This window comes from Balaenoptera musculus, chromosome 3, assembly GCF_009873245.2.
Source record: "Balaenoptera musculus isolate JJ_BM4_2016_0621 chromosome 3, mBalMus1.pri.v3, whole genome shotgun sequence".
Taxonomy (NCBI): domain Eukaryota; kingdom Metazoa; phylum Chordata; class Mammalia; order Artiodactyla; family Balaenopteridae; genus Balaenoptera; species Balaenoptera musculus.
In genome coordinates this window covers 111,782,170-111,806,448 of record NC_045787.1, presented here as the reverse complement: position 1 = coordinate 111,806,448, position 24,279 = coordinate 111,782,170, and the positions used below count along the sequence as shown (strand labels likewise).

At 42.8% G+C, this 24,279-nt stretch overlaps 1 protein-coding gene across 4 annotated transcripts in view; it reads left to right on the top strand.

Annotated features, from left to right (window-relative positions):
* Positions 1 to 24,279, top strand: part of LOC118891861 (core histone macro-H2A.1) — an 80,730-nt gene that overhangs the window by 41,721 nt on the left and 14,730 nt on the right. The window contains exons 5-6 of one of the 4 annotated variants that reach the window (XM_036845656.1): positions 11,838 to 11,945; positions 19,392 to 19,491. In XM_036845656.1, the coding sequence (XP_036701551.1) occupies positions 11,838 to 11,945; positions 19,392 to 19,491 (208 nt within the window). Of the gene's footprint in view, positions 1 to 11,834; positions 11,946 to 19,391; positions 19,492 to 21,271; positions 21,363 to 24,279 lie in introns of all 4 variants that reach the window. The other 3 variants (XM_036845659.1, XM_036845655.1, XM_036845657.1) reach the window with 3 other exon arrangements.

Sequence of the window (24,279 nt, the reverse complement as noted above, 5' to 3'; positions counted from 1 at the left end):
TTTTCATCAGCGTCTTATAGTTTTCAGAGTACAGGTCTTTTGCCTCCTTGAATAGGTTTATTCCTAGGTATTTTATTCTTTTTGATGCGATGGTAAGTGGGATTGTTTCTTTATTTTCTCTTTATGATCTTTAGTTGTTAGTGTATAGGAATGCAACAGATTTCTTTGTATTAATTTTGTATCCTGCAACTTGACCGAATTCATTGATGAGCTCTAGTAGTTTTCTGGTAGCATCTTTAGGATTTTCTATGTATAGTATCATGTCATCTGCAAACAGTGACAGTTTTACTTCTTCTATTCCAATTTGGATTCCTTTTATTTCTTTTTCTTCTCTGATTGCCATGGCTAGGACTTCCAAAACTATGTTGAAGAAAAGTGGCGAGAGTGGACATCCTTGTCTTGTTCCTGATCTTAGAAAAAATGTTTTCAGCTTTTCACCATTGACTCTGATGTTAGCTGTGGGTTTGACATATCAATGTACAGCCTTTATTATGTTGAGGTATGTTCCCTCTATGCTCACTTTCTGGAGAGTTTTTATCATAAAGGGGTGTTGAATTTTGTGAAAAACTTTCTCTGCATCCATCGAGATGATCATATGGTTTTTATTCTTCAATTTGTTAATGTGGTGTATCACACTGATTGATATACAGATATTGAAAAATCCTTTCATCTCCGGGATAAATCCCACTTGATTGTGGTGTAAAGTCCTTTTAATGTACTGTTGGATTCGGTTTGCTAGTATTTTGTTGAGGATTTTTGTCTATTCGTCAGTGATATTGGCCTGTAATTTTCTTTTTTTGCGGTATCTTTGTCTGCTTTTAGTATCTGAGTGATGGTGGCCTCATAGAATGAGTTTGGGAGTGTTCCTTCCTCTATAATTTTTTGGAAGAGTTTGAGAAGGATAGGTGATAGCTCTTCTCTGAATGTTTGATAGAATTCGCCTGTGAAGCCATCTGGTCCTGGACTTTTGTTTGTTGGGAGTTCTTTTGGATTTTTTTGTTTTGTTTGTTTGTTTGTTTTTGGCTGCATTGCAGCTTGCGGGATCTTAGTTCCTCAACCAGGGATTGAACCTGGGCCCTCGCAGTGAAAGCACTGATCCTAACCACTGGACCACCAGGGAATTCCCTGTTGGGAGTTTTTAAATCACAGTTTCAATTTCAGTGGTTGTGATTGGTCTGTTCATATTTTCTATTTCTTCCTGGTTCAGTTTTGGAAGATTGTACCTTTCTAAGAATTTGTCCATTTCTTCCAGGTTGTCCATTTTTTTGGCGTATAGTTGCTTGTAGTAGTCACTTATGATCCTTTGTATTTCTGCGGTGTTAATAGTAACTTCTCTTTTTTCATTTCCAATTTTATTGATTTGAGCCCTCTCCCTTTTTTTCTTGATAAGTCTGGCTAAAGGTTTATCATTTTTGTTTATCTTTTCAAAGAACCAGCTTTTAGTTTCATTGATCTTTTCTATTGTTTTCTTTGTCTCTATTTCATTTTTTTCTGCTCTGATCTTTGTGATTTCTTTCCTTCTACTAACGTTGGGTTTTGTTTGTTCTTCTCTTTCTAGTTGCTTTAGACATAAGGTTAGTTTGTTTGAGATTTTTCTTGTTTCCTGAGGTAAGATTTTATTGCTATGAACTGACCTCTTAGAACTGCTTTTCCTGCATCCCATAGGTTTTTTATTGTCATGCTTTCATTTTCATTTGTTTCTAGCTATTTTTTGTTTTCCTCTTTGATATCTTCAGTGATCCATTGGTTGTTTAGTAGCATATTGTTTAGCCTCCACGTGTTTGTGATTTTTACAGTTTTTTTCCCCTTGTCGTTGATTTCTAATCTCATAGCGTTGTGGTCAGAAAAGAGGCTTAATATGATTTCAGTTTTCTTAAATTTACCAAGGCTTGATTTGTGGCCCAAGATGTGATCTATACTGGAGAATGTTCCATGTGCACTTGAGAAGAAAGTGAATTCTGGTGCTTTTGGATGGAATGCTCTATAAATATCAGTTAAGTCCATCTGGTTTAATGTGTCATTTGAGGCCTGTGTTTCCTTATTGATTTTCTGTCTGGATGATCTGTTCAAAGATGTAAGTCAGGTGTTAATATTATTATATTAACACCATATTATTGTGTTACTGTCGATTTCTCCTTTTATGGCTGTTAGCATTTGCCTTATATATTGAGGTGCTCCTATATTTGGTGCATATATATTTACAATTGTTATATCTTTTTGAATTGATCCCTTGATTATTATGTAGTATCCTTCTTTGTCTCTTTGTAACATTCTTGTAAAATCTATTTTGAGGACTTCCCTGGTTGTCCAGTGGTTAAGACTCCACACTTCTGATGCAGGGTGGCACAGGGTTTGATCCCTGGTCGGGGAACTAAGATCCCACATGCTGTGCAGCGTGGCCAAAAAAAAAAAAATTGAAGTCTAATTTGTCTGATATGAGTATTGCTACTCCAGCTTTCTTTTGATTCCATTTGCATGGAATACCATTTTCCATCCCCTCACTTTCAGTCTGTATGTGTCCCTAGATCTGAAGTGGGTCTCTTGTAGCCAGCATATATACAGGTCTTGTTTTTGTATCCATTAAGCCAATCTGTGTCTTTTGTTTGGAGTATTTAATCCATTTACATTTAAGGCAGTTATCGATATGTATGTTCTTATTTCCATTTTGTTAATTGTCTTGGGATTGTTTTTGTAGGTTTTTTTCTTCCTTTCCTCTTTTGTTCTCTTCTTGTGTGATTTGGTGACTATCTTTAGTATTGTGTTTGGATTGCTTTCCCTTGTGTGTGTATGTCTCTACTGTAGATTCTTGGTTGGTGGTTCCCGTGAGGTTTTGATATAGCAGTCTGTATATGTAGAAGATTGTTTTAAGTTGCTGGTCTCTCAGTTTCAAATGCATTTCTTGTATCCTGCATTTGTACTCTCTTCTTGTGTGTGGATGATTTCCTACCTTTACTGTGTGTTTGCCTTTACTGGTGAGCTTTCCCATTCATAATTTTCTTGATTCTAGTTTGGACTTTTATCTTATGCCTAGAAAAGTTCCTTTAGCATTCGTTGTAAAGCTGGTTTGGTGCTGCTGAATTCTCTTAGGTCTTGCTTATCTGTAAAGCTTTTGATTTCTCTGTTGAGTCTGAACAAGAGCCTTGCTGGGTACAGTATTCTTGGTTATATACTTTTCCTTTTCATCACTTTAAATATATTGTGCCACTTCCTTCTGGCCTGCAAAGTTTCTGCTGAAAAATCAGCTGATAACCTTATGGAGATTCCCTTGTATGTTATTTGTTGCTTTTCCCTTGTTGCTTTTAATATTTTTTCTTTGTCTTTAATTTTTGTCACTTTGACTAATGTGTGTCTCAGCATGTTCCTTCTTGGGTTTATCCTGTATGGGACTCTCTGCATTCCCTGGACTTGAGTGAGTGTTTCCTTTCTCATTTTAGGGAAGTCTTTGGCTATAATCTCTTCAAATATTTTCCCAGGCCATTTCTCTCTCTTCTTCTTCTGGGACCCCTCTAATGCAAATGTTGGTGCATTTAATGTTGTCCCAGAGGTCTCTTAAACTGTTCTCATTTCTTTACATTATTTTTTCTTTGTACTGCGACAGTGCTTTCCACCATTCTGTCTTCCAGCTCACTTACTTCTTCTTCTGCTTCAATTACTCTGCTACTGATTCTTACTAGTGTATTTTTCATTCCAGTTATTGAATTGTTCATCTTTCTTTATTCTTTATATCTTCTAGTTCTTTGTTAAATGTCTCTCGTATCTTCTCGATCTGTACCTCCATTCTTTTTCTGAGATCTTGGCTTATCTTTACTATCATTCTTCTAAATTCTTTTCAGGTAGGTTGCCAATCTCCACTTCACTTAGTTCTTGTGGGTTTTTATCTTGTTCCTTTGTTTGGAACATATTTTTCTGCCATCTCATTTTTTCTAACTTTCTGTTTTCGTGGTCTCCTGCTGGCTGCAGGACCGTAGCTCCTCTTGTTTCTGGTGTCTGCCCTCTGGTGGGTGAGGTTGGTCCTGGACTTGTGCAGGCTTCCTGGTGTGAGGGACTGGTGCCTGCCCTCTGGTGGGTGGAGCTGGGTTGAGTTTCTCTGCTGGGCAGGGCTGTGTCAATGGGTGTGTTTAGAGGTGGCTGTGAGCTCAGTACAGCTTTAGGCAGCCTGTCTGCTGATGGTGGGGCTGTGTTCCTATCCTGCTGGTTGGCCTGAGGTGTACTAGCACTAGAGCCTGTAGGCTGTCGGGTAGGGCCAGGTCTTGATGCCAAAATGGTGACCTCTGGGAGAGCTCACGCCAATCAGTATTCTCTGGGACCTCTGGCACCAGTGTCCTTGCCCCTCCAATGAGTCACAGCCGACCCTCACCTCCTTAGGAGAGTCTCCAAGACTCGTAGGTAGGTCCAACTGAGGCTCATGTGGAGTTACTGCTGTGCTGGGTTCCAGTGTATGTGAAACCTTGTGTGTATCCTCTAAGAGCGGAGTCTCTGTTTCCCCCAGTTATGTAGAGCCCCTGCACTTAAGCTCCATTGGCCTTCAAAGCCAAATGCTTTGATGGTTCCTCCTCCCGATGCCAGACCACCAGACTTGGGAGCCTGACGTGGGGCTCAGAACTCTCACTCCTGTGGGAGAACATCTGTGACAGTTATTTTCCAATTTGTGGGTAAGCCCACCCGGTGGGTATGGGATTCGATGATGTCATGAAAGCGCCCCTCCTACCATCTCGTGGTGGCTTCTTCTTTGTCTTTGAAAATATCTTTTTTGGTAGGCTCTAGTTTTTTTTGTCGATGGTTGTTCAGCAGTTACTTGCGATTTTGGTGTTTTCGTGAGAGGAGGTGTGCTCAGGTCCTTCTCTTCCACTGTCTTGGCTGGGGATCTCTCGCCATTGGAATTTTGTTAGGGATTGCATTGGATCTGTAGATTGCTTTGGGTAGTATGGACCTTTTAACAGTATTAACTCTTCCAGTCCTTGAGCATAGAATATCTTTCCATTTATTTGTGTGTTTAATTTCTTTCATCAGTGCCTTACGGTTTTCACCGTGCAGGACTTCCACCTCCTTGGTTAAATATAATCCTTGGTATTTTATTCCTTTTAATGTGGTCGTAAATTGTTTTCTTAATTTCTCTTTATGATAGCTCATTATTAGTGTATGGAAACACCACAGAAATCTGTGTAATGATTTTGTGTCCTGCAACTTTACTGAATTCATTTATTCTAACAATTTTTTTGGTGGAGTTTTTAGAGTTTTCTGTGTATAATATCATGCCATGTTCAAATAGTGACAGTTTTACTTTCTTTCTGATTTGGATGCCTTTTCTTTTCCTTGCCTAATTGCTGTGGCTAGAGGAAAAGAGGAAAAAAAATTTTAAAAACCTTCAGACAAATGAAAATGGAAATACAACTTACCAAAACTTATGACATGCACCAAAAGCAGTTCTAAGAGGCAAATTTATAACAATAAATGCCTACATCAGAAATTTTTTTAAATCTCAAATAAAAAAACCTAACCTGAAGGAACTAGAAAAAGAACAAATGAAGCCCAAAGTTGGCAGAAGGAAGGAAATAACAAAGGCCAGAGCAGAAATGAATGAAATAGAGACTCAAAGGACAATAGAAAAGGTAAATGAAACTAATAGATAAACTAAAGATAAGTAATCGTTCCTATTGGTTGTTCAGTAACATGTTGTTTAATCTTCATATATTTGTGATTTTTCCAGTTTCCTTCTTGTAATTGATTTCTAGTTTCATACCACTGTGGTCAGAAAAGATACTTGACATGATTTCTTACATTTATTAGCGCTTGTTTTATGGCCTATCATGTGGTCTATCCTGGAAAATGTTATATGTGTACTTGAGAGGAATGTGTGTTCTGTTGATTTGGGTGGAATATGCTGTGCATATTTTTTAAATCCATCTGGTTTAACATGTCGTTTAAGGCCAGTGTTTTCTTATTGATTTTCTGTAAGGAACATCTGTCCATGGATGAAAGCGGGATATTAATGTCCCCTGTTATTATTGTGTTGCTGTCTGTTTCTCTTTTAGGTCTGTTAATATTTGCTTTATATATTTATTTGCTCCTGTGTTGGGTGCATAAATATTTACAAATATTATATCCTTTTGTTGGATTGACTCCTTTATGATTATGTAATGACATTCATTGTCATTGCAGTCATTGTTTTAAAGTCTATTTTGTCTGATATAAGTATAGCTACCGCAGCTTTCTTTTGGTTTTTATTTGCATGGAAAATGTTCTTCCATCCCTTTACTTTCAGTCTGTATATATCCCTACATCTGAAGCGTGTCTCACGTAGGCAGCATATAGATAGGTGTTGTGTACTTATCCACTCAGCCACTCAGTGTCTTTTGATTGGAGAATTTAGTGCATTTACATTTAAAGTAACTATTGATAGGTATGCACTTATTCCCATTTTGTTAATTGTTTTTTGGCTGTTTTGTATTGGGTGGGCCAAAAGGTTCACTTGGTTTTTTCCATAAGATGGCTCTAGTAGCACTTAGTTGTCTTTAACTTCATTTGAAACAATTTTGTTAGATTGTATTGTGACAGCTGTCATATCAGCATGCATTTTATAAAAGACATCAAAATTGGTGAATTTTTGTGTAGCCTTTTTAATATTGAAGATGGAAGAAAAAACAACATTTTAGGCATATTATGCTTTATTATTTCAAGAAAGGTAAAAATGCAACTGAAACGCAAAAAAAGATTTGTGCAGTGTATGGAGAAGGTGCTGTGACTGATCAAACGTGTCAAAAGTGGTTTGCGAAGTTTCGTGCTGGAGATTTCTCCCTGGACGCGGCTCCATGGTCGGGTAGACCAGTTGAAGTTGATAGCAATCAAATCGAGACATTAATTGAGAAAAATCAACATTATACCATGCTGGAGATACTGGACATACTCAAAATATCCAAATCAAGCGTTGAAAATCATTTGCACTAGCTTGGGTATGTTAATCACTTTGATGTTTGGGTTCCACATAAGGTAGGCAAAAAGAAACCTTCTTGACCATATTTCCCCATGTGATTGTCTACTTAAACGTAATGAAAACGTTCCGTTTTTAAAACAAATTGTGATGGTTGATGAAAAGTGGATACTGTATAATAATGTGGAACAGAAGAGATCATGGGGCAAGTGAAATGAACCACCACCAACCCACCAGAGGTCAGCCTTCATCCAGAGAAGGTGGTGTTGTGTATATGGTGGGATTGGAAGGGAGTCCTCTACTATGAGCGCCTTCTGGAAAACCAGATGATTAATTTCAGCAAGTACTGCTCCCAATTAGACCAACTGAAAGTATCACTTGATGAAAAGCATCCAAAATTAGTCATCAGAAAACTCATAATCTTCCATCAGGATAACGCAAGACCGCATGTTTCTTTGATGACTGGGCAAGAACTGTTACAGCTTGGCTGGGAAGTTCTGATTCATCCACTGTATTCACCAGACATTGCACCTTCAGATTTCCATTTATTTCAGTCTTTACAAAAATCTCTTAATGGAAAAAATTTCAGTTCCCTGGAAGACTGTAAAAGGCACCTGGAACAGTTCTTTGCTCAAAAAAGATAAAAAGTTTTGGTAAGATGGAATTATGAAGTTGCCTGAACAATGGCAGAGGGTAGTGGAACAAAAGGTTGAATACGTTGTTCAATAAAGTTTTTGGTGAAAATGAAAAATGTGTCTTTTATTTTTACTTAAAAACCAAAGGCACTTTTTGGCCAATCCAGTAGTTCCTCTGTTCCTTTCTTCTTTTCTTGCTCTCTCCCTTTGTGATTTGATGATTTTCTTTAGTGGTACACTTACATTCGTTTCTCTTTTGTGTATCTACTATAGGCTTTTGCTTTGTGTTTATCATGAGGCTTATATATAACAACTTATATTTATAACAGTCTATTTAAAATTGATAACACGTTTGATCGCATTCGAAAGCTCTGTATTTTCACTCTTCTCTCCATGTTTTGTTTTTGACATCACATTTTACACCTCTTTATCTTGTGTATAGTCCTTAATTAATTATTGTAGTTACAGTTATTTTTAGTACTTTTGTCTTTTAACCTTTATACTAGCTTTATAAGTGATTAATCTACCACCTTTATATTTACCTTTATCAGTGACAAAGGTGCTTGTACTTTCATATGTTTTCCTGTTACTAATTAGTGCCCTTTCTTTTGATCTTAAAGAAGTCCCTTTATTATTTCTTTTAAGGCCAGTTTAGTGGTAATGAACTCCTTTAGCTTTTGTTTGTCTGGAGAACTCTTTCTGTATTCTTCACTTCTGAAGGACAGTTTTGCCAGGTAGAGTATTCTTATTGGGAAGTTTTTTTTACTTTTAGCATTTAGAAAAATCATGCCACTCCATTCTGGCCTGCAAAATTTTTGCTGAAAAATCTGCTGATAGTCTTATGGGGTTTTTGTGTGTGTGTGTGTGTAACAGGTTTTCTCTTGCTGTTTTAAAGAGTCTCTCCTTGTCTTTAACTTTTGCCACTTTAATTATAATGTGTCTTGGCACGGGCTTGTTTGCGTTCATCTTATTTGGAACTCTCAGCTTCCTGGCAGGATTTTCTTCTTTTTTATGGCTAAATAATATTCCATTGTGTGTGTGTGTGTGTGTGTGTGTGTGTGTGTGTGTGTGTGTGTGTATTACATTTTCTTTATTCATCTGTTGATGGGCACTTAGGTTGTTTCCATGTCTGAGCTATTGTAAATAATGCTGCTGTGAACATGGGGGTGCAGATATCTCTTCAATATAGTGTTTTCATTTCCTTTGGATATATTCCCAGAAGTGGAATTGCTGGAGCACATGGTAGTTCTATTTTTTGAGGAACCTCTATACTGTTTTTCCATAGTGGCTGAACCAATTTACAATGTGGGGCAACAGCTTTAATGCAGGTGACCATATGCAAATGAATCATTGCTGAAAATTATCAGTATTAATTATCACAGGTTAAGCTTTATAACCTGGCTGCATAGGCAGCTGCTGACTTGTATCAGGGGCACAGGGAGCCTTTCAGGTCCCCTCCTCCCAGTAAAACCAGCTCCAATTCCCAGATGCCTGAAATTCTATCATTTAGGGCTTTCTGACCTCTTAAAATCCAAGTATCCTTGGGCAGAAGCACTAAAATATTTATCTACTTAGCAACTGCATTTCATTCCCAAGCGTTTACTGAGCACCTTGTGTATGAATGGTGTTCACTGGGTAGAGTAGTGGCTTTAAAACTTTTTTGCTTGCATACTTCCTAAAGCAGTTTTGAAAGTCTTCATAGCTCATACATCTAAAATTTGACAGCTAAACTTCTCATAATAAATTTAAATATCTACTACAAAGGGTATAATTTTGATATATAATACATATTGAACTTTAAAAAGAAAACTTTCATCATTTAAATGTATCCAATGAAATCTACTTACTGTGATGATTTGATATACTACAAAATACACAAACAGGCTCTTTTTTAACAGTTGGAAAATTTATATAATTTTACTCCTTTGAGCCCTTATTTTCCTTTCACTTGCCCCACAAATTTTTATCCTAATGTAACACATTTTTTTTTGCTTGTAGTATGTTAGTGATTTGCACAACAAAAATAATGTACATAAATTTAAATTCATTTTGAAAATTTTTCTTGTGATCATAAAAGCACTAAATGTTATGGTTTCCACAGGATTGGATAGTTATCACATTTATTAATAATACACAGTTGATCAAACTGATAAATACTTGACACATTTTAATTTTAACTATTAAGGAGAAAGTAAAATTTTTTTGGAACTGTATCATGTCATGGGATGCATGGAGATAGTTTTTTCAGTTAACTCAAGTACCCTAGATGAATGTTGCTCATTGTAAAAATGAGTCATCATCCTATATTTTATTTATAGGTATAAGTGCCTGGGAAATCTTATTCACAAAAGTAATTAAATGGGACTGGAAAGGATTTTGTTATAGCAACATCGCTCAATCCTCTGAACTCTTTCTGAGTTACATGCCAACAATCACATAGTAATCTGTCATCAATTTGTTTTAATAAATGTTTTATTTTAGAACGGTTTTAGATTTACAGAAGTTACAAAGCCCATATAGAGAGTTCCTGAATATCCCTCACCCAGTTTCCCTGTTGTTAACATCTTCCGTAACCCTAGTACATTCATCACAACTAAGAAACCCGCATTGGTACATGACTGTTAACTAAACTCCATCAATCTGTTCTTTAATGGTCTATCAGCTGTTAACTCAATTTGGTATTTCTTCAGTTTTGTTGAAAGCACAGAATTAGAAACATCTGACTTGTGAAAGGATTTGTCATCCCGTCTTTGCTTTTCTTGTTTCCTGGAAAGTATATCAAAAAGGCTTTACTAAGACTTACCATGTAATTGTTGATTATACCTGTCAAATCTGATACACTTGAAGTGTTAGGAAACCAAAAGAGTGATAATTTTACTATATCTTTGCTAATACCATGTTTCTTGTTAAAATGCTTTCTGTCTTACCATTTATATCAAAACCTTGGAGCATCAAATTTAGCTCATTTAATTAATGGAAAATGTTCCAGGTTAGCCATATAACCTAAATGCCAAAGCAGTCCTTATTGTTAAAGCACTTAGTAAAATTAGACCTTATTTTTCAGTGTAAGTAAAAATGTTAATATGTTAATGAATTTGAGTATTAAAAGGGAAATTGGATAGGGCACGGGCCTTGCCCTGAGTTTTCTGTCCAGATCCTTCCTTCAGGAATCCATGGCCATTTATCATATTTTATATATTTTATAATATTTCTCACCCCGTACTTTGTTGATTTGCTCCCACTGGACCATCCTCAGGAGTAATGTCCTTTTTGATAATAATTGGGGGAAGGAAAAAATACCTAAACAAAAACTTGCTATTGTGCCCACTTTCCTCACTCACCAATATATCTGAATGCAAAAAATCCCCAAATGAGCCAAAATATCCATTTCTAATACAAGCCTCGTCCTTGACAGAAATAAAAGACTGAGAAAGACATGTATCCCTACTTGAAGGGTGGTGCTAATATTCACTCTTGGGAAGTGGGAGAAATGGTTGTGAAGGGAGACCCAGCATGAAACCTTGATTGCAAGCATAGATCACTCTTAGGGCAGATCCACTTCAGGAAGAAGTACATTAGGCAGCAGAGGATCTGCAAAGTAATCATACCTCTCTACATGACATACCTTTGCAAGGCTCTTGGAAACCCCAGAGGACATATACTTCAGTCTGAATGATGCTGGAAAGAGGCCCAAGAGCCTGCCAAGATCCATGCTCACTGCAGGGGGGTGGGGCATCTCAAGGGGACAGAGAGGCTCACCAACAGCCCGCATATGGATCCTTCTCCAAGGCGGGTCTTAATGAAAGAGGGTGGGAGAGTCTTACCTCCTGGGCTCAGAGGGTTGGAGGGTGATGATCCTTGGCCTGATTTTTGGCTCTTTGAGAACTAAGGATCTAGAGCAGTTTGTTTTTTCCCCTCAGACGTGAATACTGTACAGGCATCTAGAAAGTGAAGACCCTGAATTAAGAGACATTCACTTGGTCTACAGTTATGCAAGTGGTTCTGTTCTAAATTATCACTGTGAAGTTTTGCCTTTAGGTAGCTATTTTTTTAAGATTATAAAGGTGATGAAAATACACTTTAACACTCTTTACTCTTGGACTTCAAAATAAGCCTGCAGCCCCCACTTTGAAAAATGCTGAGAACTAGTAGTGGTTTAGTTTCCTGTTTTCTCTTGAGTATTATGGGCATTCACCTGCCTGTTAGAAAAGCCCAGATTCACGTGGTCTCCATCTGTGCAGGCCTCATACTGACTCTTCTGTTTGTGCAAGAAGAAGCAGGGAGAAGTCAGCAAGGCAGCCAGCGCCGACAGCACGACCGAGGGCACACCCGCCGATGGCTTCACTGTGCTCTCCACCAAGAGCCTCTTCCTCGGCCAGAAGGTAGGCAAACGCGGGCCCCGGTCTGCTCGCGGGCCCTGGGACAGATGGGTGCCTCCACCAGCAGGAAGGCTGACTGAGGACCACTCCTGGCCTCATGGGCTGGAGGAGAGAGAGGGGCCTGGGGCGGCTTTAGGAGAGGACTCAGGGAGGGCTGGACAGGGTGCTGAGGGGAGACTGGCAGGTGGGGAGAGGAGGTGGTGGTAAAGAAGAGGGACAGCAGCTCCTATGGGGGTCGGGACACCCTGGGCTTAGTCTGTGGAAGGAGCTGTGTATATGGGATGACCTGGTCATCCTGTAGTCCTGCCCAGAAAAGCAGCTGGAAGTCAAAACTGGGTCCTGGAAAGGGAAAGGTCTAGCAGGCAGCCCAGGTGTTCCAGTGGGCACTGAAGGTGGAACCTTGATCCAGGGGGCGGGATTGTTGCTAGACACACTGTGCCACCTGAGGACTCCTCAAGCCAGTCGTTTGTTTGTTTTAACCGTGGGCAATATGTTTTCAGCCGCCCCAGTGATGCAAATTTGCCAGGATGCCATGGTTTTGTAACAAATGATTCACTTTTGTTGAAAATAAAAATGATGCAAAGGCTTTTAAGACCTGAGAATGAGAGTTCATATTTCTCTGTTAACACCAAAAAAGGGGGTGGAGAGAGAGCGGGAATTACTTTTCTGAATTTTTTTTTATCCTACATTAAAAAAAATTAAAGGCATGGATTTGAGCTTCCATGTAAATTGCGTTTAGTTTGCATGTGGTGAACAACTTGGTTCTGAAGCTGCATCATTTTTAAAACCTCACTGTCAGTTTCCTTTTGCATCTCAGTGACACAGTCCTCCTGCTCATGTCATTGCAAGTGCTCCTTCTCCCCCTCCCTCTTCCTGTCACTAATTGCACTCAGGCTCTCATGATGCAATTCCTGTGGTGGACTCTGTGTTCCAGCAAATAACCATTACAGTGTACATTTTATAACCATTATCTGTATTTTGTATGCATTTTTCAAAGGAAAAAATAAGCAGCACTCTGTCATCTTAAGGTCTGGGGCTTTGAAAGTTTTTGTTTAAAATATTTTTTATTTATAAAATTTCAGCTCAGCAGTGAAGGCAACCACCTGGGTTTACTTTCACACCCTTTAACCTGTCCTTTGGGTAATATATTGAAAGTTAACGTGACCTGTCATCCAAATTGCTTTGGTTTGAACTAAAGTGCGAAAAGGCTCTGCAATTTAGGACTAGCTCCAGTGTGCTTCAGATCCCTAATGCTGACGATTAGCCAGGACTTGGAAACCTGTTAAGCAGGTAGAACAGTTCAGTGCCTGGGTCCACCCTCTCCCTCACTCCTTCCCGTACCCCGCTCTTGGGTGCCCTGACCCTGGCCTCTCCCTTCCCCGTGTTCTTCTTGCTCTTTCCTGCTGGTTACCTCAAAGCCAGCGTCAAATCAGAACTCCTCACACCCCCTTGCTGGATTTCCAGAATAGCCGTACTCAGCCATACAAATGTCCATGTACAAATGGAGATGCCCTTCTTGCCCTTCTTGGCCTTGGGATCAGGGCCTCGTCTGCTGCATACGAGCCCTGGAAGGGAAGGGAGGTAACAGAGACTGCAGACACATTGCTAGCTCCTCTGCAACCAAGCAGTGCCATCTCCTCCATTTTGGGTACAGCCTGGTCTCAGGCCTCAGGACCAGGCACCACAGGCAGGAAAGTATCAGAAAGTACAAATCCAGCTAATACTGACTATACTCCACTCACGGTTGGGGAGGGAGAGTCCAAACAAGCTATAGAGAAGCACTGATACTCTATAGTCATTTACAGGCATGTTATCTAATATTATTTAGGAAATAGAGGAAAATGGAAGATGGAGGCTTGACAGCGAAACTAATGTGGCTTTTTGATATCTTGACTTTCGGAGGGAGAGCCTGAAGGGACTGGTTGAGCTGGAGCCCAGTGTAACATGGTCAGCTGTGAGAGAAGGGGCTGAGTGCAGAGCCAGAAAGAACACCTGCCTTCTTTCCCGTATCACACAGTCAGGTGTGAGTGGTGAGAACAGAACCCCAAACTACCACAAGACTGCCCTTTGCTTCCAGCTTAATGACCCAGGACACACACATCCAGGATGAGCTACCCCCAAATCCAGCCCTGCAGGTGCCCTTTAGCAGAGTAAACTGTGTCTCCCCAAAAGTGGTGTCACAGAATAAAGCATCATCTCAAGTCAGCCTGGGCACCCTGTTAGAAGCTAGTGTCCTAGCAACCCTTTCTGGAACCCTGTGCCCTGCAGCATGAGAGGGAGTAAGTGTTCATAGTTGAGAGCGTTATTTTGAAGCAGGACTTTCTGGCCCTTTATAAATAGTCTGTCCAGTGAAAGTCGTGGCATTTAGTGCAAAAGGGGCCAGAGTGGTCAAACTGACACATAGGAATTTTTACACAAAGCATGTTTTAAAATGTCATTATTACAGACATTAATTTTGACTTGGATATTAGGAAGTGTTTCAGAAAGGGTACTTTACAATGGTGACTGTATGGTGCCCTGTGTTCTATGAGTCTTACTTTCCACCTGTGACAATGAAACCAATGCTGGAATAGTGCAAAGCAAGCTGAGGTCAGAAAGGTGATACTGTGCTCGCTATAGCCCTGAAAGGCACAGTTGCTAAGCTACTTGCAGGAGAAGATGGCCCAGGGCTTAGGAGCCTGGGATCTCATTGTTGTTGATAATGTATTACACATACTGACGTCTCAGGAGTAACCGCCCTCATTGCTCTCTGATTTTACCCAGTATTCCACACACATTGTTGAATTATTTTCAAAAGGGAAACAGTGCTGTGAATCTGAATTGACTAAATGTGTTTGCTTTGTGGTTCAGTGGAGATTCTCAGCTTCTTCTCAGAGATTTAAAAAGCTTTATGTCCAAAAAAAGTACTTCCAATGTGTATTTCTATAAATCTGTGTCAGTGGTAGTAAGTGATGTAGGCTTCCTTGGAAGAGCCAGTATTATTAGAAGCAGTTGGGAAAGCAGTGTCAGGAGGGCATGCGTGTGTGCCTCCCCAACTATCAGGATTGCAGCCGCAGCCCTGTGGGCCACTAGAGGCAGGGGTAGGTACCGTGGGTTTTCTTCCTCAGATGCAGACACCCTAGTCCTGGGGGCTGGGGAACAGTAAAGAGAGAGGGAGCTCTTGAAGCAGGAATGAGGAGGAAAGGCCCACCACCCTCTTCCACCCTATGGCTGACGACTGGCTTCTGAGACAGTTTAGGACGCTGATGAAGCCATGTTTCTGGGCCTCCAGCAGTGCCCACAGGGGTCCTTGTCTTTGTGTGGCACATTCTAGCCTGAAACCCACCAGATGCCACCTCCAGGCCTGAGGCCTCTGGGGGAATTCAGGCCGGGGATGCGTGCAGGCTGGCAGCATAGCACAGAGGAAGGAGCCCCTCCACCCCAGAGGCCAGGGCAGGAACGGGCCCTGGAGCAGGCCACAGGGAACACATGGTGATCCATGAGGAAGCGGAAACAGTCCTGTGGAGGACCTCGCCTCTCCATCCTCCTCAGTTAAAGTGGACTCTGGGAACAGGAAAAGCGTTGCATTTTATGTGGTGGGCACAGGGGAAGAAGTCTTCTTCCTTGTCCCTTGTGAGGGAATGAGAGATACGAACAGGCTAGCCTGGACAGTGACAGGCTAGGCTTAACAAGTCACTCAGGTAATCTTTAATCATCACGTTTATTTCCTAAAATTGAATTTCTGATCACATATGTTAAAAAAAAAAAAAAAAGGATTGTACTATTTCCTGTAGCCAAGGAGGTCATGTCAAGGCAGCCCAGATGTCCATCCGGTAGCCCCAAGCCACCAGCTCCTTCCTTATCATGGGCAGGCTGCCTCCCGACCTGCTCTCAGTGGTGGGTGCCATCCTCCCTTCCAGGATAGCCAGGTTAGCTTTGAGCCGCCTCAGGTCCCAGCCAGGCCAAGGGCCCGGTTCCTGAGCTCTGGCCTTTCTGTTAGCCCTGCTTTCAGGGAAGCGGTTTGTTCACGTCATCTTAAAGTTGTGTCTGGATGTTTGACATTCAGTTCCAGCTCTGTTTGTGGGCGTACAGAAACCCGAGCACTGTCTTAGGCATTGGATGGCCCTTGGGCAGGAGGCAGCCTGCACTCTGCCTTCAAGGAGCTTGTACCCTAACGAGTTCACGTCAGGAGTAGACAACAAGAGTTAACTGGGCCTGACCCCTCGAGGGGAGACTGGGCACTGTAGACATCGGAGGCTGGCTCCAGCAGAGCCCACTGACATGAGCATCATCAGGTCCCCGTGGTGGAAGAGATCTTGAAGGACACTTAGCTCAGTCCCCTTCCCCCAACCCTGCAGCCAAGTGGGACCCCCTTTCTGCTCTATAACTGGCACTCTCTCCAGTGGCCAACAATCTTCACAGATACTTTAAATTCACCATTCTGTGGTTTAAAACTTAGTTTTCCATCTTTCCCAATGTTAAGACAAGGAAGTAGTCACCTTATTCACATTCTGAAATCATTAATGACCCTCCTCCCTCCCAGAAAATCAGACTAAACTTGGGAATTTTCACAGTTTCCCAGAAATCTGATTTCCCAGCGCACAAATACCCCTGCTCTGCCATGTGCTTCAGACAGCTGTGGGCCCCTTTGGCTAAGAGGCCCAGGTGGATTTGACCCTGGGTGGGCTTAGGGGGGCCTGAGACCTCCTAGGACTGGGCATCTATCTTGGGCCTGCCAGGCCTGCTGGCATGTGTCCTCTGCACAGTGAGATCCTTTTCAGGCATGTGTATACGTGGCCTCTGCTCATCCTTCTCCTGTCCAGGGGAGCTTCTGTTCTTGTTTCATGACCAGATGATCAGATCACTGTTGGCTTCTGCCCCCTGGTCCAGCCTGCCCAAGCCAAGATGATTGCCCATCTGTCTTTCCAAAGTGCCTGAAGCAATTTGTCCTCTCCCCTCCCCATTCCTCTCCCAAACACACAAACACAGACCACCCCCCTCCCCCAAGCACATGCTTTGTAGTCCTCTATAATTGTACATTTTTAATAGCAATACTGTTTTGTGGCTCAGCCCCTCACCCTGAGGACTTCTGCTGAGCCTGGTACCCAGCAGAGCATGATGTGGGTGAGAGTGAAACTGCACTTGGTTAGCTGGGGCTTCTCCATGCTGGTGGCAGTGGCGCCCTGATGTGCAGGATTCAGTGCTTCCAAGAGCGGGGCTGCTCCTGCTCAGAGGGAAGGTGATGAGCCCCGAGTCAACTGGGAATTCTGTTTGCAACTGCTCCCTCGCTTCAGCAAGGCCACAAAGCCCTGCACTTTCCCCCAGAAAGCCCTAAAGAGCAGGGGGAGTGCTCCCCAGGCAGAGGCAGAGACAGAGACAGTCTACCAGGGTCTCCCCGGCTAGTTGAATCAGAGCCCATGGCAGTAGCTGATTTGCCGGTGAGACATTTCTGAATACAAATCCAGAAGTGTCTATACAATTAGAAAAAAATATTATGAAGTTTAAAGATTTAAACATGTATGGTTTTTAAACAAACAAAAAAGGAATCTCCTAGATGTCTTTAAAGTGTATTCATTCATAACACCAAGTGAAGTGTTCTTTTCCCTTTTTTCTCCTTTCCCTTCCTCCCCCAACAATCTCCTGCTGCTTCACACAGTGTGGGTTTTTATTTTTGGTGGGGAGCAGGGAGTACTGGCTTAATTTGAGTTTTTATAAACAGCATTTGCTTGAAGTCATACGCAGTACTTACATGATACCATAATCAAACCCTTCACCCTTGTCCTGAACCCTAAACCTTCACTTGCCTTACTCTGAGACCCCGACCCCCCCATTGTGTGCCCATCCACACCCCTTCCCCCTGAACCAACACCATTAGCACCCTCTCCCTGATGCTGTCTCTTCTGTGCCTCTGTCCTGGCACCAGGACCTGTGCTCTGAGAGCTTCACTGTGTGAGGGCACCCCAGGGGGCTTCCTTCAGCTTCAGGAATGCCAGTGGCTGGCCCCTAATTACCCTGCAGTGCTGGGAACCATACCCCAGAAAGTCCAAGTGGAGAGAGCTTGTACCTCTTCTCTCTTCGAGCACTAACTAAAGATGAGGCCTACCACACTGTGGCAGGGCCTAGCCAGAGTCCTTCCCCCGCCCATAAGACCAAATTCACTTCCACAACTTCCAGTCTAAGCAGGTCCCTTTTTTGAGAATCTGCTGATTGCGTCTGGGAATCAGAAATGTGGGTTTATATTTCTACTGCTTATAGCACGTCAGGTTTTTGTTTGGTTTTGTTTTCAACAAAATGTTTGGCCCCAGAAATTCAGTGACTTGGAGCTCAGTTACCAAGAGCTTCCCAGCCGAGTGTCTGCACACGGCCCTCTCCTGGGAGTGAGCGCCTGCCCTGCTGGGCCCCGAGGGTGCGGTCAGCTCCCCAAGCCGGGATTGCAGTTGGTCTTGGTCATCCGCTCCTCTGGGCATTGCTCTCTGCTGCATCTGGTAGGAATGTCTGTCACTGAAGAATAGCCATCTTCCCTGAGAGAGTGTGAGTGCTTAGCTGCAGGCGCTTGGACCTAAGAACAGGAAGGGGATCCTGGGCCAGCTAATTCCCCCTGCCCTCTGACAGCCAGTCTAGAACTTAGGATTCCTCTCAAACTGAGGGTTGCCATGGCACCAGAATAATAGTGGGGAGGGAGGACATTCAGCGGTTCTTTACAAAGACTCAGGTGGTAGGGTACTCATAAAGCTCACTCAAAGAAAATGCTCTACCCCTTGGGCCTCAGAGTAGCCTCACCAACAACGTGAACAGTTTAAAAGACACGCTGTCTTGCTGGAGAACTGCTGTGTCTCTTCCTGGGTTTGGCCAGAACTTCAGTATTACATGACTAACAGGCACGTAAAATTAGATGCTACTAAGTAACAGGCCATTCTTGCTTCTCGCCACCCCTGAGCAGGGCACAGGAGCCAGCCAGCTGGTGGTCACGGTGATGGGGACAGCCTCAAAGACCCATGACCACTTGGAAGAGAACAGTAGAGCTACGAGGGGTTTGCCCAAACCAGCTAGGACTTCCGCACCATCCCAGTGCTCAAAGAAGGGGACAGTCACATATACCACCCCACCCTACCCCAGCAATGAGTACTTGACTCTGGGTCCTGATAGCTGCTGTACTTGGGCCCCCAGATCACAAGTTCTTTTCAAGGGAAGTGGATCCACCAGCCTGATGTGGCTTATGCCTCCCTTTGGCCCCAGGCATCACCAGACAGACACGTTCTGGACCCTCAGCCTAGCGTGCTTCTTTTTAGCATCCCGAGTGGCATTTGAGTCTTTCGTTTGACATGGATTCAGTTTAGCCAGTGACTCCCTCTTCCCCTTTGTGCCCAGTGCACCTGGAGTGCCCACTGCCCTTCATCTGTATCCCAAGGCTCACGTCTCTGTGACTTCCCAGCTGTCCTGTTATTTCCCACCTCATGCTTTTCTTTTCAGCTGAACCTTATTCACAGTGAAATCAGTAATTTAGCCGGCTTTGAGGTGGAGGCCATAATCAATCCTACCAATGCTGACATTGACCTTAAAGATGACCTAGGTAATTGGGGATGGGGTTTGGCACCATCAGCTGTCAGTTGAAAGGTTATGGAACCCAGAATTTAGGCTCTTCATCTTCTCAAACTTCAGATGGTCAAACCAAATTCCCAAAACCAAGATTAATGTTTGAGGGTAGACATTGAATGTCTACTTACTTCAAGCCATTCCAAATGGGAATGATCTGATTATGTTTTATTAAGCCTGATTGGCTGCTTTCCCCTTGATTATAAATATATTGCCATCTAAATTCTCTTCCATAATGATCACACTGACTGCTGGTTACTCGGGGGGGATTTTTTAAAACTGTGTATTTTTTGTTTTTTTTTTGTTTTTTTAAGAACTGAAAAATCTCAGGTAACTACAAAATGATAGTTTCTCCATTTAAGCCTTAATTAGAAATGACAAACAAAGCATGAAAACACTTGAGAAGGGAGACAATTAAGCTGCATCAGTATACTATTAAGTTGTCTTTAATCTACCAGCAAATTGATTTCCCCCAAATTTACCACCTACTGTCACTTCGACTTCTTCTACAACTGAAAACAGTATATGACTGAGTGCCACCTTCATGAATTATTTGGCTCGTGTATGATATTAAAAAGAAGGGCAATGTCTCTTTCTGAGTGAGTTCTTCCAGTGGAAAACTGCCCCAGAACCATGGCATCTCCCTGCACAGGAGGGTGGACGGTTCAGGGCAAGCTGAGGGGTACCCCTCAGGTGTCCCACTCTGTGGCCTCACCTTTACAGAGAGGAACTGTCAGCTTAGGGCACAGTGAAGGCTCCTGTCTCCTTAGCTGTGAGCCTGGCAGGGGCAACAGGCTAGCAGGTGCCCATCAAGGCAGCCTTGTGCCTGATGCTGACTTAGGTATGTTTTGTGTATCTTTAGTTCCCATCTTTGGCCACCTTTGTATGATGGCAGATTTCCTTACCGGGAGAGATGCTCATGCAAGAGCCCAGGCCCGACCCACACAAACTGGGTACAGTAGCGGGCTGAAGGCATGAGAACTGGGACTCAAAAATGCCCTGCTTGAACTTGTTTTCTAACTACCTTAAACAGATACTTTCTTTAAAAAAACAAAAACAAAAACAAAAAACTCACAAGCTAGAAAAAGCTAGGATCCTATCTATCCATAGTATATTTTATATGTAAAATACATAAAAATGAGATTGATTAGAATAAGAGGTAGGCTGGAAAAATATTTTTACACATCGAGGGGGAAAAATAAAGGCATTCCTCTGCGCACACCTATACTGTTTTCTCAGTTTTCAAGAGATGTCCCTCGAAGGTAGACAAAATGATGAACATCACAGGAATAAAAATCAAACCCTAAAAGGTGACTGCTGCTGATAAAATGGAGAAACTTGTTGTTTTGGTTCGCCTGATAGTCTCACGTTTTTTAAAAAACAGATGCCATGTTTTAGTAGCCTTCTCAGTGGGGTGCCAGTCTTACAGGCTTTTGCGAAGTGAAGTGGGGCATTCGTTGTTTTGTTATTTCTTTTAACCTTTGGAAATGATCTCATGTGTCTGTTTCTCTTTTTTTGGACTTGTCATTCAAATGTTTAATTTAAACATGTCACATTTGATATTCCTCCTCCTCCTCCTCCTCCTCCTCTCCTCACCCCCATCCACGTGTGCGCACACTTCGTGGACTGATTGCCCTTTTGGCTCATATGTTGGAATCGACCAGGTAGGCCAGCCCTGCCATTGGGGCCTTAGTAAATGTGCCTGTGCGTGGGTCTCGGTCCAACACAGTTGATATACATCTGTTTACCTGTTATAGTTGCAAGTTGTACAGGCTGACATTGCCTCGATCGACAGTGATGCTGTCGTTCACCCGACAAACACTGACTTCTACACCGGTGGTGAAGTAGGTAATGCCTAGCTGGGTGCTGCCGAGTGTGTGTGTGCATGGTCAGTCAGCCGCCGCAGACAGCTTGATCCTTTTGACAGCTATGCAGGGCTGCATTCATTTCACACTTCCAGCTGTCCTGACCTTCCCCAGGTCTCCTGTCCCCGGGTTGTGAATGCGAGAACTACAGCTAACTGTCAGCCAGGTTGCATCATGCAGCTCACAAATGGGCACACTTCTGGTTTGGAAACTGGTTCAGCAACATTTCTTCACTGCTTGCTGAGGCACAGCTTTGTGGGAGACTGGGTTCACACGTGATTTGAGCTGCAAGCGGGATGCAGACAGACCGGCCGAGTGGCATCCAGGACCACTTCTGTGCCGCCCCGTGGACCAGACACACAGGAATGCGTATGCATGGGTCTGTGTCAGAAGCACGCTCATTCCTGAGGATGGCCTTCAAGCCTTAGATGCACGTGGGGGGAGTTTTAGAACACTCTCCCCCACTCAGGGGTTCTCAGGCCTTATGTGTACGAAAGCCACCTCATTCTGATGTGCTGTTCCTAGATCACTCTTGAGAAACACTCTCCTAGACCCAGAAAGCTCCTTCCTCTCCTCGGCAGCTGACACACATGGTCAGTTGGCTTCTGGCACTGAGTAGCTGAGGGTGGGGTGAGGCGGAGAGAGCGTGTGGCGTGCCAAGTACTATGACTGCAGACCCGCTGCACGAACATAGATAGTGCCCTGCTTTAAGAATGTGTTGAGGGGCTTTTATAATGAGGAGGCATCCAGGTGTGATGGCAAAAAAGTACAGGTTTGGAGCTAGGTAGAAGGATCCTGAATCCTACCCTTACCATTTACTGGCTATGGGGCCTGGGCAAGTCACATAACTCCTCAATGCCTTGGTTTTCCCTATCCGTAAAATAATGGTGATGAGAATTATGTTAAGTCATGTAACCAAAGCACCCTGCTTCATGCCTGGTTCATGATAGGTGCTTATCGTAAAGGTCCTGCTCTCAGGTGCGTATATGATTTTTACAGTAGGTGTGCTGGTCCTGAGAGCAGCATTCTGAGTATAGATTCAAACACCAACTTCCAAAGAGAATGGATACATTTCTAGTAAGGGCAAAAGTGAAGTCATCTTGAAGGATGACGCTGTTGGGAATTCGCGTGAGTGTCCCAGACACTGGAAGTGCAACAGCTTAGCAATCTGTAGCTGTCCAGCTCTGTTCAGTGTCACTCACAAAGCCCGCTGTTCACAGTCTGCCCCAGCCACTTTGATTTGGGCTAATTGCTCTCCTGGGCATTTTGGATTTTGGACAAGGATAGAAAGACAAACTGGATGGAAAGTCAGGATTTGCCAAGCCTGCCAGGCCCAAATGAAATCAGGCTGTAGGCAATTAAAATAAACTCCCCTTTCCCAAGATTTTGGAGGAGTTTAAGAGCTCCTAAGTCAGGCAGCTTAAGAGAAAGATACTTCCTTTCTTAACCAAGTGACAACTTGATGGGAGGGAAGTACTTATTTGGAGGAAACTAAATAAACGAACAGCTGAGGGCTTATCTTTCAGCCAGGAGTGACTAAGGCCTAGGTTCGTCCTGCCATCCAGAACTTTGGGTGAAATGGAAATTGTGAAACTTGCTGGGCAAAAGAATCTCGCCCAGGCTCAGGGAGAGGAAGAAAGGGCCAGTCTGCTGCGGCTGTGAAAGTGTTTCCCCAGGATTAGCCACACCAGGAGGTGGAGCTGGAGGCTTTGAGGCTGGGTGGGGCCAGATGGGGTAACATGCAGAGCCAACTGTCCCCCCCCCCTGCCCCCAGAAGAGCCCAGTCCTTCCTAAACCATGAATGGAACCGGTCTCCTTGGAATAATGACAGTGCTAGTGCTTTTCTCTCTGACATGCTTGCCCTTAACCCACTCATATGCACAGGTTAGGCATGAGTAGCCTTGGCGACATGTAAGTAACCCGGGTCCAAGAGCTCGGCCAAGGTTACGTCGTACATCACTCATGGACACTGTCACAGCAGGTCCAGACAACCTGACTGGCCAAGGAGGAAAGACGGTGCCAGGTCCAGAACCCAGGTCTTCCAAAGCCCACCTCAGTGCTTTTTCTCAGCGAACCATTCCAAACTAGTACTGAACCCAGATCTCTTGCAATACCAAAACAATGATCAACCAGATTCACACATGGTCTCAATTGGTTCCAGTTCCCACTTTGATGTGTGAGAGGGGAAAAGAGGAAGCGAGGATGTAATCACTCCACTTCTCATACTTGGTGTGAATTCCTGAGTCCCGAGACTGCTGGAAGAAGGAATGCGAGTGCAGGAATGCTTAGCCCCAGTGATTAACTTTTACCCATCGAAAGTTCTTTCTAACAGTGAAATAGACCACAGGCTGAGCCTGACGTTTGTCCAAGCCTAAATTTTTGCTTAGGCTGGTTTGAACACTGATACTTATGCCTGCTTTCTAAGCATGAAATAATGCTCTTGTTCTCATGGGAGTAACACATGTTTATGCTTGGGGGCAAATAAGCCAATTGCCTTATGATTAACCCTGAAGTTAAGCCTAAAAAGCAAGAGTCTTACATTCAGAGTGTTGACAATACAGTTGAAATGGGCCTGTTTCTTGTTAAAAAGTACACGTGTGTCTACATGAACATGTGCATACATATGTGTGTGTAGGAGTCAAGTCCTGACCGGGTTGATTGCCTGCAATCTAGGGTTCAATTTTTAAGTTTGGGAAATGCATTAAGTGTAATTTAACGTGCAAATTTCACTTCTAATTAAAGCAAGATTTAATTATAAGTAAAAATTTTAAAGTAAACACTCTTCCTAAGATAAAACACCTTTAATTATAAATCAGCCCATTTTCTTAATATTTTTCTATTTCAGAAGGGAGTTGGTAGTATTAATACAACACTGATTTTACTTTACCTTCCAAATTTCC